At 32.4% G+C, this 18391-nt stretch overlaps 1 protein-coding gene across 1 annotated transcript; it reads left to right on the top strand.

Moving 5' to 3' along the window:
• Positions 1 to 7: 7 nt before the first annotated feature.
• LOC127698688 (inositol 2-dehydrogenase-like) lies at positions 8 to 18226 on the top strand. The gene is made up of 9 exons (XM_052202312.1): positions 8 to 86; positions 5691 to 5753; positions 6826 to 6985; positions 9795 to 9865; positions 10100 to 10208; positions 13636 to 13763; positions 14226 to 14449; positions 14990 to 15155; positions 15732 to 18226. Exons 2-9 carry the CDS (start codon positions 5708 to 5710, stop codon positions 15839 to 15841), a joined length of 1014 nt encoding a protein of 337 aa, XP_052058272.1. The 5' UTR covers positions 8 to 86; positions 5691 to 5707; the 3' UTR covers positions 15842 to 18226.
• Positions 18227 to 18391: the final 165 nt, after the last annotated feature.

The raw sequence follows: 18391 nt of genomic DNA, 5'->3' as shown, positions 1-18391 counted from the left end.
TAGGCCTGGATCCGGAATTCGAACTGATAAGACAAGAGATCACATAAATATAAGTTTATGTAATAGATTTTAAGTGTCATAGATAGGTAAAACTAATTTCTTATTGGGAACTTAAAATGAATTTCGTATGATGAAGGATAAAAGAAGTAAGGGATAATGGAGAACGCATTTGATATTTAAACACTCACTCTGCATGGTTCAGGAGGGTGTATGCAAATAAAGTAGTCCAAATAATTATGTCTCCTTTGTATTTATATTGAGACCGTTCCTTTAATGAGGGGCCTTAACAAGATAAATCTAAAATGCTCTCATCAGAAGACATAATTAGCTGGAATAGGTAAGGGGCCATGAAAAGGGGAAGGGTCCCTAGTTCAAATAATTATAACGTCTTTTTTCTGTGATGCCTTCCTACGACTTTCAAGACGTCATAATTATTTGGACTAGAGGGTCCCTAATCACTTTTGCGATTTTAAGTTTTGAGGAGTTTTCTGATTTCTGTCATGTCTGTAGACAGCTAAGGAAGAGATTAGGACCTTGAGGTACGTGCTTTAGTGATGAAATATCAGGAAAAACTAGATATTAGAAAAGCCCTTACAACCGTTTATAACATATATACTAAACATTCGATAAGCAATGATTAATTAAGCTTCTTTTAAGACAATCACACATAGGCATAAAAACACATAAAAGCACAAATAATTATCGAATGAAATAAGCGCACATAAGAATGGTAATGAAATAAAACAGCACATGGATCAAAAGCACTTTAAAATTTCACATAAACACGCATGCATTATGATTTGAAGCAAAGCCTAGTAAGGGGGGATTACAGTCTTCACTCTAAACCACAAGTCCTACGGCCCCGGCTTGTAAAATTGCTTTCAGGCTTGTAAAATTCTTCTCTTCAAGCCAACAGAATCCAACTAAAATTTTCAAAAAATTGAGCTTTGGGCTTGTGGACTCAAAAGTTTATCGTGAAGGCTGGGGGAAGACATGATTTATAAATTTATAAGGTATAATTGGCTTTTAGCATGTTCAGTAACTGCCAGTACTCTTCGCTCGGTACGTTTTGTCTTTCACCTTTTTTTTTCTTTTTTTTTGCTTCCTGTCGATCTTAAATGTCCAGCCCTCTTTGACTGATTTCAACAGTTCTTGTGTTGCGCTGTTTCACCACTATCTCATGTTAAATGGAGGGTCGAGTGCTAAATAAATATGTTTAACCCTTCCATATTCTTTATGTGGTTGTCAATGATTACTGTCTGCCATATTCAAATCAAATCAAATCAAATATTTTATTATTCCAATCAGGGTCCCACAGGGGGCATTTACAATTAACAATTATGATAGTATAAGCAACAAACATGAGACTTTGTACAGTATATAAGGTGACAGATATTATAATAGACAAATGAAGATAGCATTAATGACAAAAATACATTAAAAGTACTCTTGATTATTTTTTTTTCCTTCCTTCCTTATTACCATTATTATTTCTATGTCCAGCAGTGCACACATAAAAAAAAAAATATTAATAATAAAGTTTGAACAAACTTAAATTATTATATCTATAAAGATGGAAATTTGTTCATCTGCAGGATACACCAAGGGACGGTGCTCTAGGATATAATGTTGATTGCGATAGGCAATAACAGCAATCCTCCCCGTGTTAGAAGCAGATGAACAAAATAAATAGAGAAACTGAATCCGGTCAATTAACAAATTTTTTTTTTCTTTCAAATAACAACAATTGCTAATTATGCGAAACATGTCATATAAATCTGCTATTTGCAGTGTTTAACCAGGAATATACACAACTCTTTTAATACAGTTGAGTTCTCACAAGACAGCAGCCATAGCAATTTCTCGTGGGAATTTAAGTTAATGAAATTTGGACATGATTATGAAATAATGTGATATAAATGGTGTCTGTCTTCGTTATATTTTGTGCAATAAAAGAGAAAATAAACTTTATCTTCAATATTACCAGAGTTACACTGCTGACATAGTCTAAGGTGTGGAGGAGTACCCTGGTATCGTCCTATTTCAATCTGCAAATGGTGAGATGACACCCTAAATATTGATTTTCGTTTATTATTATAGGATAAATCAGGCCACTGGTTTTTGTCGAGCCTGCGACTTTTGTCGCAGAAAGCTTGACATAGGGATAGTGATCTGGCGGCGGCTGCGGCTACAGCGGCGGCGGCGGCGACGGCGTAAACTAACTTCTTGAAAGCTTTATATTTTAGAAGGTGGAAGATCTGGATGCTTCATACTTTGTATATGGATGCCTCATGTTACGAAGTTTCCGTCAGTCACATGTCCAATGTCCTTGACCTCATTTTTATGGTTCAGTGACTACTTGAAAAAAAAGTTAAGATTTTTTGTAATGTTAAATTCTCTCTTATTATAAGTAATAGGATAACTATATTTGGTATGTGCGTACCTTGCACGGTCCTCATGCCTGTCAGACAGTTTTCACATGACCTCGACCTCATTTCATGGATCAGTGAACAAGGTTAAGTTTTGGTGGTCAAGTCCATATCTCAGATACTATAAGCAATAGGTCTAGTATATTCGGTGTATGGAAGGACTGTAAGGTGTACATGTCCAACCGGCAGGTGTCATCTGACCTTGACCTCATTTTCATGGTTCAGTGGTTATAGTTAAGCTTTTGTGTTTTGGTCTGTTTTTCTTATACTGTATGCACTAGGTCTACTATATTTGGTGTATGGAATGATTGTAAGGTGTACATGTCTAGCTGGCAGGTGTCATCTGACCTTGACCTCATTTTCATGGTTCAGTGGTCAAAGTTAAGTTTTCGAGTTTTGGTCTTTTTTTCTAATACTATATGCAATAGTTCAACTATATTTGGTGTATGGAAATATTTTATGATCTATATGTCAGTCACGCAGGATTTATTTGACCTTGACCTCATTTTCAAGGTTCATTGCTCAGTGTTAAGTTTTTGTGTTTTGGTCTGTTTTTCTCAAACTATAAGCAATAGGTCAACTATATTTGTTGTATGGAAGAATTGTTAGCTGTACATGCCTGCCTAGCATGGTTCATCTGACCTTGACCTCATTTTCATGGTTCATTGGTCAATGTTTAGTTTACTTGGTTAATGTTAAGTTTATGTGACAGTTGTAATAAAGCTTTATATTTAGGACTATCAACATAATATCAATGATTAGTAAAGAAGGCGAGACATTTCAGCGTGTGCACTCTTGTCTTTTTTTTAAGATTGTTTCACTATAAAAGTCTATTTGTTATATCAGGGCCTTGCATAGCTTACTAAACGGCATACCAAATATTCTGGTATCAAAGATGTTTTTTGGTTACAAATATATATATGCCAGTCGACTTGAAAGTGTTCTAAATTGAGCATTAGGCATACATATAAAAATAAGAAGATGTGGTATAATTTCTAACGAGACAACTCTCCACAAGAGACCAAATGACACAGAAATCAACAACTATAGGTCATGTATGGCCTTCAACAATGAGCAAAACCCATACGCATAGTAAGCTATAAAAGGCCCCAAAATGACAAATGTAAAACAATTCAAATGAGAAAACTAACTGCCTAATTTATGTACAAAATAAGGATTGAAAAACAAATATAATACGTATACACTGAAACAAACCACTGAATTACAGGCTCCTGACTTGGGACAGGCACACACAGAATGTGGCAGGATAAAACATGTTAGCGAGCGCCCAACCCTCCCCCTAACCTGGGACAGTGGTGTATCAGTACAACATAAGAACATACTATAAATCAGTTATATGTCATGTGCCTCGTGCCCAATCTAGAATGCATACCAGACAACTTGCACACATTTATGACCCAAAAAATATTTAGGATACAAGCTCCTTTTTGCATACCAGTCTACTGGCACATATTTTCGTCCCAAAACATCTATGATTCAAGTTCCTGTGGGCATACTTGTCTACTGGTACATATTTCCAATCCTGAAACATGTATGATACTAGCCCCTGTGAAAGACCATAACAAAACAGACTAAAGTAGAAAATACAAATGCAATCTGATATATCAATATAATTAATTATAGCAAGAGTGTGTAATTGTTTTATTGCTTAGGGCTTCGCCTGAAATGAAAAGTTGAAGTTCATGAGCTCAATATTTTGCTTGAAATAATTTTTTTTAAGTTTTTGAAAAAAGTAATTCTTGCTTTTTCTCTGAGCATTGAAAATTTATTAGAAATAAATTCAGTATGTTGACTGCTACAGTCTATTAGAATGTCATGTAAAACTTAAATTTAGTCTCACATTGGATTAGTGTGAACTGAACTTAAATACACATTAAAACACATAATTCTAACAAGTTAAGGTTGAAAAATAATTTTACTGGATAACACATACACCAATTTTGTTATATATATGTATTTTAATTATTAAACCTCCTAGGAATAAGATCCAACCAAAAATCAAAACATTTTTCCATTGTACTGAATTGAACATTTTAAAAGGTGTTCAGGGCTCGACAATAACGCTTGTCTGATTGTCCGGTACCCGAGGAAACAAAGGTCAGACAAGTAAAAGCTATATCAAGCTTGTCCGACGGGACAAGTAAAATTATTCTGCAGAAAATAAATTTAATCCAACTTTGATGAACAAAGTAATTATAAACAAAAAACAAGAAAAGAACATAAAAACAAGTATTAATTTGACATGTTTACTTGCAATCGATAATTTAAAACTGGTTCTTTGTCAGGTACTTTTTAACAGGTTCTCGGAAACCAGTCTTACTGATCCAATATGCGCTTTGTAGATAAGGTAACTTTACAAGACAGTTCATCACCAGCTCGGAATCGATTCGGCTCCAAGTTTAATAGACAGTTTGGCACCGTTGGAGACATATTCAATAAACATAATTAATAGACAGTTTGGTAACGCAGGAGACATTTCAGGACCAAGACAAATCAGTACCTCGTTTTCCTACCTTATTCTGTTGCTTTATAATAAATACCATACCGGTAATTTTTTTAGCAAAAATATTTTTAAAATAAAAATGACTATAAAATTCACAAAATCATATTTGATCATATGTCATGTATGTAGAAAAAAACAATACTTGCAATACGGTGACCTATAGTTGTTAATTTCTGTGTCATTTGATCTCTTGCAGAGAGTTGTCTCATTGGCAATCATACCTCATCTCCTTTTTTTTATTGATTGCATTTGAATAAACTTTTTTCAACTTAAAAAACCAAGATACAAATCCAATGAGTGTACATTGGCAATCCTATCAGATGGTGCCTCATGTGCAGAGTCTGATGAGACTTTGGCATTGATGAAAACTAGAACCTAAGTCCTGTGACATGACTAGATTCAGTTGTTCTCGACTCATATTTTTGTAAAGTATTGCAAAAGATATGTTAAAATCAAATTCTGTTCTATTGTTTTAATTCAATCAACTTAAAATGCAAAAAAGGTTATTATTAAGATTTTTTTTGGACAAGTTACAATTTCATTCGGACAAGTAAGTTTTGGTATGTACTTGTCCTACTGGACAAGTTGAAAAAAAAGTTATTGTAGAGGCCTGGTGTTACATATTATCATGCTTAAAAACTTTATGTCAACATTAAATGCAAGTAATATTTTAGGTAGCTCAACAGATATTCTGTAACATGTTCACAAATAATAGCCATGCTATTTCTACTTTTCAGCAGTAAAAAAGTAAACTATGAGCCACAGAGTAGGATTTGCCTTATTTGGGCTTGGTAATATGGGTATGTATTTTAAGAGTTTAAAGAATTTCTCACTTGTTTGAAGCCTTAATGCATATATATATATATATATATATATAATATAGTGGTATCTGACATACTAATGTCTTATGAACATTTGATGGATTTTATATTGTAGATTTATAATACTTTTTGATTTTCAAAAAGACAAGGGGCCAAAAAATTGCCCTTTTTTTTATCATACCTTCTCTTTTTCTTGTGAAAATGTGCATTTACTACAGGTTTCTATTAGTGTGCATATTTGAATATCATTATATAATGTTATATTTATTAAGACCATTCATTGGCTGTTAAATATTTATAAAATTCTCTGAAACTATTTGGGGAAATGAGAGAAAACTTGGCCTGTATCATAATTAAGGTTTTGACATAAAAACTTGTGAAATGTTTCCCTGTCTACATCCGACATAGTCAATATACTGAAAATATAATATAGGAAAAAATCAACAAAATGGAATTGTAAGAAAGTCTTTTAAAGTCATGTTATAGACCTGCGACCCATTTCACAAAATATCTTATGAGAAAAAAAACTCAAGTCATAAACATTTCAGTATAACTAATTGTCTAGTACATTGTATTGGAATACCCATGCCACATCAAACCATAGGATATGATTTCTACAAATTCAAAATCTTTCTTGCAAAGGACATTCAACCTATTTACATCTGTTAATCTGAAAAGATAATTTAGGGAAAAAAATATTTATAAATTTTTTTGTTGGATTTAAACCGATCCACTATTTAATTATATGATGGCTATATATTATTACCAAGAGTAGAAAATTTTGAAAAAAAAATCAGATTCTGAAAAATGAGTTTAGTAGTGAACAGAAACAGGTACATGTACACTCAAGGTCAGTCAAGGAACTAATCAGCAAATATAATGCACCAGATCAGTTTTTTAGATCCCTTAGAGCCTCTTGTTTGAAAATGAGGCATGTGACATAATAGATAAAAATCTAAGTTGTACCTATGTAGGAATCAGAAAAACAGAGCAACTAAAATGCCAATGACAATTATTGCAATAAAAACTGATTATCAAAATTATGTTTCAGGCTTGGCCCATATGAAGAACATTATGCTTTCACCCAGAGCTACAGTTAACTGGATCATAAGAAACAAGCTAGAAGATGCTGAGAAATTTGTGAAAGACTACAATCTGTCAGCTAAATGTACTACACCAGACAAACTAGAGGCTGTTTATAATGATCCAAAGTAAGAAATAGTTTACTATATTATTAAACACATTATTTATACTCTACAAACTGATGTGTATAGATTATTGGGTTTTTAACTGGATTTCCAAAGGAAAATATTGGTTATTAATTTGGTGATGTAAGGCGGTCAGTCGGCCGGGCGGCTGCTAAACAGTGTCCGTGCAATAACTTGAAAACGCTTTGACGAAATCTTTTCAAATTTAGATATGTTATTTCCTGTGACTAAATGAAGGTCAAGTTTTGATTTTCATAATTTTAACTTTTATCCTTAATGAGTTGTAGACTTTTAAGTAGCTAAAAGTGATACTTAGAGCGTTATCTGTGCAATAACTTGAAAATGCTTTGACGAAATCTTTTCAAAATTAGATATGTTGTTTCCTGTGACTAAATGAAGGTAAAGTTTCGATTTTTGAAAAGTGATACTTAGATTGATTTTGGCCTTTCCATTTCTGAACCCTACAAAAATTAATTTATTTTTTAACCGGATTTCCAAAGGAAAAATCAGTTATTGATTTGGGGGATGTACGGCGGGCGGTCTGGCACCTGGGTGAGTGGGCGGCTGCCAAACAGTGTCCGTGCATTTACTCATGAACCTTTCAACCAAAGCTTTTAAAATTTTAATATGTTGTTACTGATGACAAAATAGAGGTAAAGTTTAATATTGACGATTTTCACTTTCACCGTTCAGGAGTTATGCTTCTTGAAAGATTAAAAAATGGTCTTTTCAGTCGTGTCCATGCTTTAACTCATGAACCATTCAATCAAAGCTTTTCAAATTATTATATGATGTTACTGATGACAAAATGGAGGTCAAGTTCAATATTGACGATTTTAACTTTCACCGTTCAGGAGTTATGGTTCTTGAAAGATTGAAAAATGGTCTTTTCAATCGTGTCCATGCTTTAACTCATGAACCGTTCAATCAAAGCTTTTCAAATTATTATATGATGTTACTGATGACAAAATGGAGGTCAAGTTCAATATTGACAATTTTCACTTTCACTGTTCAGGAGTTATGGTTCTTGAAAGTTAGAAAAATGGTCTTTCTGTGCGTATTGCTATGTGTTTCTTTATTCTACATTGGCTAGAGGTATAGGGGGAGGGTTGAGATCTCACAAAACATTTTTAACCCCGCCGCATTTTTGCGCCTTTCCCAAGTCAGGAGCCTCTGGCCTTTGTTAGTCTTGTATGTTTTTTTAATTTTAGTTCATTTATATGTTTTGGAGTGACGTCCATTTTCACTGAATTAGAACACAATTTTATTTAGGGGCCAGCTGAGGACCATCTCCGGGTGCGGGATTTTCCTTCTGCGTTGAAGACCCATTGGTGACCTTCGGCTGTTGTCTGCTCTTTGGTTGGGTTGTTGTCTCTTTGACATATTCCCCATTTCCGTTCTCAATTTTATTTCCAGTTGTGTCCATGCTTTAACTCATGTACCGTTCAACCAAAGCTTTTCAAATTTTAATATGTTGTTACTGATGACAAAATGGAGGTCAAGTTCAATATTGACGATTTTCACTTTTACCGTTCAGGAGTTATGGTTCTTGAAAGATTGATAAATGGTCTTTCCAGTCGTGTCCATGCTTTAACTCCTGAACCCTTCAACCAAGGCTTTTCAAATTTTAATATGTTGTTACTGATCACAAAATGGAGGTCAAGTTCAATATCGATGATTGTCATATTGACTGTTCAGGAGTTATGGTCCTTGTGATATTGAAAAATGCCAGGACACAAATAAATGTTAAAAAATCTGGTTTGCTGTCGCTCTGACAGCCTCTTGTTTAAACTTGATCCTGTTTGGTGGTCCAGATTTGCAAATATCATTTTCATGCAGGAAATCCAGTTTGCTGTCAATCTGACAGCCTCTTGTCTATACATTATCATAAAATATCAGTCAGGAGCCACTATGTGAACCTTTTTTTGAGATTGAGCGATGCGAAAGAGAAAAAAGCTTCAAATTGTGTCAAGCATCTGATATTTTAAGATATAATGCTGTTTTGGTCTTTTCTTTCCTCCCTTAGACACTTTTACTCTTGACAAAAGTAAGCTTGATAACGTCTCCTCATGCATTGTGATGTACATGTAGCTATTACCTCTTCTCAGATATTATGGTGTTGATGATAAGTCTCAAAAGCTGTGATACAAGAATTATGAAGCGACTGAGCAGGGTGATATAGGCAAAGGGAAGCACGAGAAATCCCAATTACAACTACAAAATGTATTTAAATTTTAAATATGTACAAAATGTTTGGGGATACATCATTGCAACAAAAATCTCACAAAATATGTTAATCAAAACAAATCTACTCTATTAGATGGAATGTTCTGTTTATGAAATTGTTAATAAAGAAGATCCTGATTGGTATATGACTCTGAAAGTTTTTAAATGATGCATTTATTTTGAACAAATTTATTTCTTGACATGGAGGCATTTGTGATACCTTATGCTCTCAGTGGTATATAATAGTGATTTGTTTGGAACAGTCTGTTGTCTGAAATGAAGCCGACATTCATACAGATCACACATAGACAGTAGTTTGTAATATATGCAGTGCTTTCTTCACATTAAAGAACTCATACTACAACTTATATGTGGTTCATAGAACTAATGTAGGTACCTTTTGTATGAACCTCCTTTTCCTGGTAGCAGTCCAAACTTCTGACCTGCTTTTCAGAATTTTTTTAATTGATTTGTTGTTAAATTTGTTGTAGGCATGAATATTTATGAAATATTTGCCACTGGAAATTAAGCAAGCAGCAATCAATCAGTCAATCAACTATTGATGAAAACAATGATTTTATTTCAGTGTGAAAGCAGTGTTAATATGTTCTCCAACTACCACACATGAATCTATCATCAAAGATTCTTTAAATGCAAGTAAGTATTTATTTTGTGTCTTATATTAAGAAAAGGATGGCAAAATGGACACATATAAACTAGTTATAGTAATAGAGATACTTTCAAATAAGCATGTCTTTTTTTTAACAAATTGTGAAAATGTTTGCATGAAGATATTCCTGATATAAGGTAAAATTAATGTTTAATTTATTTTATATTTTTATCAAGTGTAATTAACTTTTTATAGTGAATGACTTTGAATATTTATTTCAGACAAGGCAGTATTTTGTGAGAAACCTATTACAGATAACATAAAAACTACAGAAGATTGTTACAATGTAGCAGCTTCCAAAAACAAACCATTGTTCAATGCCCTTCACAGGTATGATTTTTACAAGGATCTCTGAGAGAAACTAAAATTAAGATATCTTTTGTAAAACCAGCTCATAGTTTTCTCATGTTGGATGCAATTGTAGGATGTAGGATGATCACAAAGAATTTCTAATTAACTTTTGATTTATACCTGTACTTTTTCAAAATTATTCAGGGCCGTAATTACCGTTGAGGCAGATGAGGCAATTGCCTCGTCTGATTTTCTGGCAAAATAAATAAGAAGAAAAGAATAGAAAATGGAGAAAGCTAGGCATGCAAGGGTAGAAAACATCCTTGCATTTTCATATAATGAATTAAGTAATGCATACTCCAAACAGTAATTAATGTTAACGTGCAGTTTCTGTACTTTTACTTCAACTACTGTGGATTCATCATGATTCGTTGGATACGTTAGGTATCGAACTCTCTGCCTGATTACCATCGCCAGTAACCGGCATTTGGTCATGTTGGTTCTGCAATTATTTATTTCCCGCGGAAAAAGTCTCTTGAACGAGTTTGACCAACAGAGCAAACGCACCAGTTGAAAGTATTGAATATCATTACAGGATTAACTACTTTCTTCCTTTCATTGACCATTTGATTTCACATTTAAATTCACGATTTCCAGAAGAACTGAAGGCAATGTTCTATGGCATTTATCTCGTACCAGCTCTTGTAATCAAAATAAATCTGGAAATTATTTATGATATGAAAACAGAATACATGATCAATGACTTGCTATAACCAAATGATATGGGACAAGAAATTGACAGATGGGTGGTTAACCAGATCCAACTTAGAGTCTGTTAAGACTCTTGCAGACTCAATTTCGTATGCTGATCGGGACCTGTATCCAAATATTCATACAATTTTGAAGCTACTATTGACATTGCCGGTTGGTTCTTGCTCATGTGAGAGATCTTTTTCTGCACTTCGACGTTTAAAGAATGGTGCAGGTCAACAATGACCAAGGACAGATAATGTGGACCACATTTAGCCATGCTTCACGTCCATTGTAAGGACAATGTTGGGCAAGTGAACGCAGAAGATGTTCTCAAACGATGGGAACTGAGTGGCACAAAAAAGGTCGAACTAGCATTCACAGACAGTGACTAGATTCCATTCTTTGGGCTTGATTAAAGTGTTATTAAAATGTGTGTTATTTTTAACGAAGCGTTGACCACACTAACACTGGTCCCGCTTTTTCTTCTATCAAGCATGTATCCTACTGTAAATGGATACATGTTTGATGGTACAAAATTCGAGGCAAGTATCTGTCAGCCGGTCTGATAGCCTAATGCAGTTCTTCATACGGTAATAATAAAACAAAAAAGGGATGTAACAATTTTTATTTCAGAGTCCTATATATTTTAGTAAATTTTCCCCTTGAGAGTACCCCAGTATTTAACACGATGTACAGTGTTAAATAAAATAATATATATCATACTTATTCATTTATAAATATCCTTATTTGAAGAATAACTTTTAAATATCAGGATACTTTTTTAAACTGAATGCTCATTTAAAATAATATCTATAAAGCGTAATTAAATAGGATGTTGTTCCATACACGCTTACATGTTTGACCTCGTTTACCTGATTATCTTTATGTACATTGTTATGCATCATTAATTCTATTGATAAAGACAAGCTAAGGACACCTCATCAAAGGTAACAAACCTGTAATCAGTGAATGATTTTATGGCTTCAATATAACTTATTGAAGGGATAATTGTTTGACAGCTTCTTGTTATTTAAATAAAAGAAAACGTGTTTTTTCTACTTTTTATTGATGTACACAAGCTAAAGACCAAGCCGTACATTTATGTACCCAGAGGATAAAACTAACTGAGACACTTCAAAGTATCTGAAATATGCTGCTTCTGTTTTATTAAAACCAATTATGACCGAAATATCTTTGTGAAATAGATTGCCACAATTATAAACTAAAATGCCCAAACGGACATGCCCAAAGCCCCAAACGGACATTTTTATCGATCGATAGTTGGTAAAAATTGAAATGACCGTTTCATGAAAATGCCTTGAATAACAAAATGTGGCACACCAATTCTATTTGACCGTTTGAGGCTGAGAGCAGCCGGTCTTTTTATGAAAGTTTCGGTCAAGTCCGGAATATATGACCGTTTAGGAAGCCCTGTTTCAGACCCTATTATTACAATTTTCGGCCTGGGGGCTTTGCCATCCCTCCCATCCCCACCCCCTCTTCACCTGGGGGCCTCAATTGGCGGTTCTCAAACCCCTGCCTCGTCTGTTACTGATGTCTAGTTACGGCCCTGTTATTAGAATAACAGATGTAGGATGTATGTAAGTAAAACAAGAACCTAACAACAGAGCCAAAATAAGACATTTAAAGGTCAACATATGGTCTATAAAAATCGATGATTAACTTGCTTGATGTCTAGAAAAGTTTTAAAGAAATTTGACAGAGACAATTCAGGACTTGCTTTCAAAACCAAATATAAGTTATATAAAATAAAATGAACTTCAGAAATAATGAATTTAACCTCTCATCCTTTACAACAAATTTGAAAATATAATTCTAGGTTATACTATTATGTATTTAGTTAAGGATGTTCTCTACTGAAATTTTAAAAGAATTACAGCATTTTTAAAATTTTGTCATTTTGAAAAGGTTATGAAGTAAAAATCAAAAGTATGAACAAATTAAGATAGGATCATTTGCTTTTTTTGACAAACAAGAATTCTAAAACAAAAGTTTCTTTCAGGGAAGATGATTAGAATCGTACCACCAAACTGAAAAGGACTAGGTTTTTACCTTTTCCATTCGTCAGTTCATCCTTCCTAGAAGATTTCCATACTTCTTTCTATAATGCTTCAATCTATTCATAAGATAATTTGCATGTAGTCATATTATAGTAATTTGCAAATTGAATTTCCACTTGGTCCACTTGAGCAATTTCTGCAAAAAGTATGACCCTTGTACACTAAAAATTGCTTTAGATTATGTTTCAGAACTTTAATCTTCCTTATTTCTTACATTGATAAGTTATTTAATTTTTAGTCAGATTATAAGAAGTTACTGATGGATGAGTTTCATTGTGCTTTAGTGATTTTAGCTGAAGAAGTGGCTCTAGTACATGGCAAATTGCTTGAAAAAAGACCCCAGTTTTCTGCACTTTTTTCTACAATGTCCTGCATCAATTGATTAGAAAGTATAAAGTCATGTCATTAGAATTTTCAGATCAAGTTTGAGTTTCCTCCATGTGTGGCAAATTAGTAACAACTCTTTCCCCAATATGAACCAAAAATTTACCAACCTCCTTTTCTATGGAATGCTTATCGCATCAGTGTAAACTCATTTATTAAATATCCCTGTGGTAGGGCACATTGTATTGCATTTGCAATACAATGCAATGCACTCAGAATAATGATTTCATTGTTTTGTTATTTTGCAGGAGGTTTGATCCTGATTTTTATCAGGTTTACTCTCAGATTCAAGAGAAAAAGCTTGGGAATCTACGTTTGATAAAAACAACAAGCAGAGATTTAGAAGCTCCTCCAATATCATATATAAAAACATCGGGTGAGAATGATATTTACTCTACAAGTTAAGAGGTATATTTCATTGAAATTAATACAAACAGTTTATATATACATGACTTTGTTATTGTTCAGAATGATTATATTCCTAATGAGAAAAAAATCTAATTCCAACCAACGCAGAGAGTATATTACATTTGACTTTTCCAAATTATGAATTAAACTTGAAGGTCAAAGGAAATATTGTATTTTGTTTGCTGAAACTTCATATTTTTTTTAATAAAACAAGTGGCTGTTGGCATGAAAGACATGTAATTGTTATATTTAATAGGACAAGAATGAAAAAAATCTGCAGTTTGAATGAAATCCAATTTATTTATTCCACTTTCTACTTAAATTTGTTTCATTTAGACAACACTTTATACAAAACAATATCAGATAAATCCGGTAAAGAAAGATAATGTTTGTATTAGAGTAATGTCGTAAGACTGACTTAAATTTACAGGTGGAATTTTGAATGATTCAACAATCCATGACCTTGACCTATCATTGTGGTTGTCAGGATCAATTCCAGAGACAATATATGTACAGGGAAATGCTTTTGATCCAGAGATTGGTAAATGTAATGATATGGACCAAGTTATTGTGACTATTAAGTATAAGAATGGTATAATAGCATGTCTCGAGAATGGCAGAGTATCTGGTTATGGTTATGACCAAAGACTAGAGGTAAAAACTAAGTTTCTGAAAACTTTAAAATGAATTCAGGTTGTTCTATGCAAATTGCAATAAATCTATAAAACCACAAACTTAAATTTGTGCTAAATAAATGTCTTGCTATGGTTTACAGTTTTAAATCCATCTTCAAAAACATGATTCATCTGCCTTTAAGTATATTTATGTCTTCATTCTTCTATCAAGTATGTAGCTACTTTTTTGCCCTCCTATGAATTTGCACATCAATACATCCAGGTGATAATTCAAATTGGAATTTTTGATAGATACATAAATATCATTGTTTGTTTTGTCAGGAATATTTATATAACTTATATAGTTTCAGATTTAATAGGATTTCTGTGCCTTGAACAGAGAAAATCGGTAAATTTATTACAATGGTTTAATATTTCCGGTTGCAAAGATTTCCAGTTTTAGATACCTTCTATTTAGGGTTTTTTGAGTGTAAATAAAAATATGGATCAACTTAACTGTATATTGTGCCAACACAGAAACTAATGTATAAGATATAAAAAAATAATGTATTTATTACAGGCTTTGTTTGATAATGGTATGCTGAAAGTAGAAAACCCTAACACATCCTTGTTGACTACATGTACAGGCAATACTACCTCATCAGGTCCAATACATCCACATTTTACTACCAGATATCCACAGGCCTATGCCAATGAACTGGAACATTTTCTAGATATAATGGAAGGTATGTTTATAAGAAAATGAGAAGTATTGTTATGAATATCAAAGCATAGCTCATAAGCTATGGAAAATTATAATCAAAGGTTTTTGTATGAAAATAACTTCATTTTTGTGTTAGAATGAATATAATTCAAGATGAAATTCTAATTGGTAGATACATTTGTAGGTTCTCATTTAAGCTTGCTATTTCAAACAATTTCCTGGTCATTATCATTGTTTAGACTGACCCAAAAACCCAATGATCAGAAATTTTGGAGCACAATTTTTATTTCAAATTCTGAATGATGGGAGGTGAGAATTACTAGATAAATTTTACCTGATAGAGTTAGGTGGTTGTCTCTTTGACGCATTCCCTGTTTCCATTCTCAATTTTATTATTAAATGTTTCCTAATGACAGACTTTCTATTTAAGAAAATTAATCTTTGAATCATGAGTTTTAAGTATCAAGTAACAAAAATCTACAATGTAAATGAAAATTTGTTTATTTTTTTAGCTAAATTATACCATTTGCATTGTATATTGTGTACCTTAAAAATGCAATCTATTACAAAATGTATAAAGAAATTGTGTTATTTTCAGGTAAATGTGAAATGAGAGTAACGAAAGAGGACACAATCAAAGTAATGAAACTAGTGAAAGCTTGTCTTAAATCTGTACAGACTCAGGGACCAGTTGGATTTGATGACTAAGAGCTACTAGACCTGATCAGCTAAATTTGTCATGAAAATACATGTAATATCAAACTTTAATTTCCTTTCATGTTTGTCAATTTTATTGTTTTTTTTCTCTGAAAATTTCATGCTATCATGTAGGTTTACATTTTTTTGAAAGTTCTTTTTGGTACACATGTTTTTTTAAACATGAGACAGCTTTTATTAGTCTATGTTTGTTGAGATTCTGTCTCTTTGAGTACATTTTGATAGTCATATTATTATATGAATGCGGTATTGTCAAAGTTCATTAAAAAGAAACTGTATTTGTTTTGCAAGAAATTAGATGTTCCCATTTATTATGTATGTGCATGTCAGTACTCTAGTCATACATGTCTAGCTAGACAAACTATAAATTTCATTTAAGACAATCAGAAATCCCCATTGAACTTACAAAACAGAAAAAAAAAACTATTATCTCAAATACACATATGACTATTTTACTGAAATTTCTCAATATGGTAGTTCAAATCAGAAAATTAACCACTGCCTTGTAATCATCCAAGTATTGAATATCCTCGACTTTACTTTTTTCGATAATCAGTGAGTGTGAGAAGCTTTAGTGTTCTTATTTACTTTCTGCATTGAACATAAGAAATATAAGATTGTTCTTGTATATTTTATTTTATACATTATCTTTTAATATGTTATAAAGAGTTTTCATAAGTATTGTTTTTACAATATACATATATTTTACTGCCAATAGCTTTATTTTTTGACATGGTTTTAATGTGCAGAAATAATCTATGCATTTTGATGTTATTTACAATTGTTTTTATACACCAGTTAGTGTATTTGTTACTGAGAATATTTTTCAGTATATATCCCTCTATACATTTGTTGGATGTACCAATGCTTTACCCCCTTTCAAGGAGGGGATTGTATATTGTGATCACATACCTTGTCTGTCCATTTCTACAGCTGTGTAAATGGTTTTTAGATTTGCTTGTCAGTTACTCCCTTTGATGATAATTTGAAAATTTGTTATACCCACTGAGCATGGAATTTTTTGTCAATGTCTGATACAGTGGGGTATACTATGTATGATATTTAATGCAACTCACTCATATGATTACTACTATAAAAAATTTACTTCTGCTGAATACCACCGAGAAATAATGAAATATATTCCTTTAATTTTAGAGAATTTTACTGTACATCTTTCACCATTTAACCCTTCATAGTTAATAATATGGGCTACTCAATTGACTATTTTCATATCCCGATTTTTGACTCAATTAGGTTACCTACTCAGTCATGTAAGAGTAACTAAAAGAATTCAAATCAAGCTTACAATAGGTGAAATTTAGGCAGAATATGATATGTTTTCCGATGGTTTTGTTGTGTATAGAAAACATAAAATAGTTAATTTTCACCTTAAATTGTACCGATTTTACTTCTTTTACTTGCTCTTTCTTGACCAAGTACTGGAATGTCCAACCACACAGTAGGTAACCTGTGGAAAAATTATGTACTCTGGGAGTCAAAATTCGATAATACGAAAATAGTACTTCAAGACGTTTTTATAAATTTTCTTCTGACTAGAACATAAACAATTTTCAATTTTAATAACAGCAATTAGATTTTTGATTAGCACTTTCAAAACTAATAAGATTTACCATTTAAAAAATATGAACGGAAGACACAGCTATCAGTCTATGATTATCATGATTGATTCATTGATATTTGAAAAACATTTTCAACAAATGATGGAATTCAAACTATGGTCATTAATGGGGTCATAGTTAATCACAACACAGAAATAAGACAAAGAGAGGAGCAAAATTTTATAAATTGCTTCTGTGCTTTGAGAAATATAAATGTGTTAACTTTTCATGAATTTCATGAAGCAAGAATAGGTTTTATATCAGCAGTCAAAGTCAAGCAGTACGGTTATAGACTTTTGAACATGATGGTTATATAAAAAAAAAATTTAATCCCTAGTTTTGGCCTTCATTTTTAGAGGTTAGGCATAAGAAAGTTTAACTATATCAACACCAGCTGACAGTGGGTTTTTGAAAAATAATTTTTATCTGAAGAAAATACTGACCTAAGAGAAAATGTCAAGGTATTTTAATCTCCCATGGCCATTTTTACATGTTTTTTTTTTATTTTAATGATAGTGTAATACTTGTTCAATATAATAAGGTATAATTAGTGATTAGGTTGGGATATATTAAAGCATTAAGCTGTTAAATATTGTATTATTGAAATAGTTTATAATAATTTCATCACTATGCCTACAAGTTTATTTTTAATCAGAAATGATTCCATAATTTATGATTTGTACTTTTATAATAATTGTTAAATATTCTATACTTTTAATTACTGTTGATTAATAAAATAAAATTATTTTGGATAGAAGTGAAGTTTCCTTTTTAGCTCACCTGGCCCAAAGGGCCAAGTGAGCTTTTCTCATCACTTGGCATCCGTCGTCGTCATTAACTTTTACATTTTGAACTTCTTCTAGAGAACCACTGAATGGAATGTAACCAAACATGGCATGAATGTTCCTTATGAGGTGCTGAC

The sequence above is a fragment of the Mytilus californianus genome, unplaced genomic scaffold, assembly GCF_021869535.1.
Source record: "Mytilus californianus isolate M0D057914Y unplaced genomic scaffold, xbMytCali1.0.p SCAF_4, whole genome shotgun sequence".
Taxonomy (NCBI): Eukaryota; Metazoa; Mollusca; class Bivalvia; order Mytilida; family Mytilidae; genus Mytilus; species Mytilus californianus.
The sequence above is the reverse complement of the archived record's forward strand: the minus strand, read 5'-3'. Positions and strand labels throughout refer to the sequence as shown.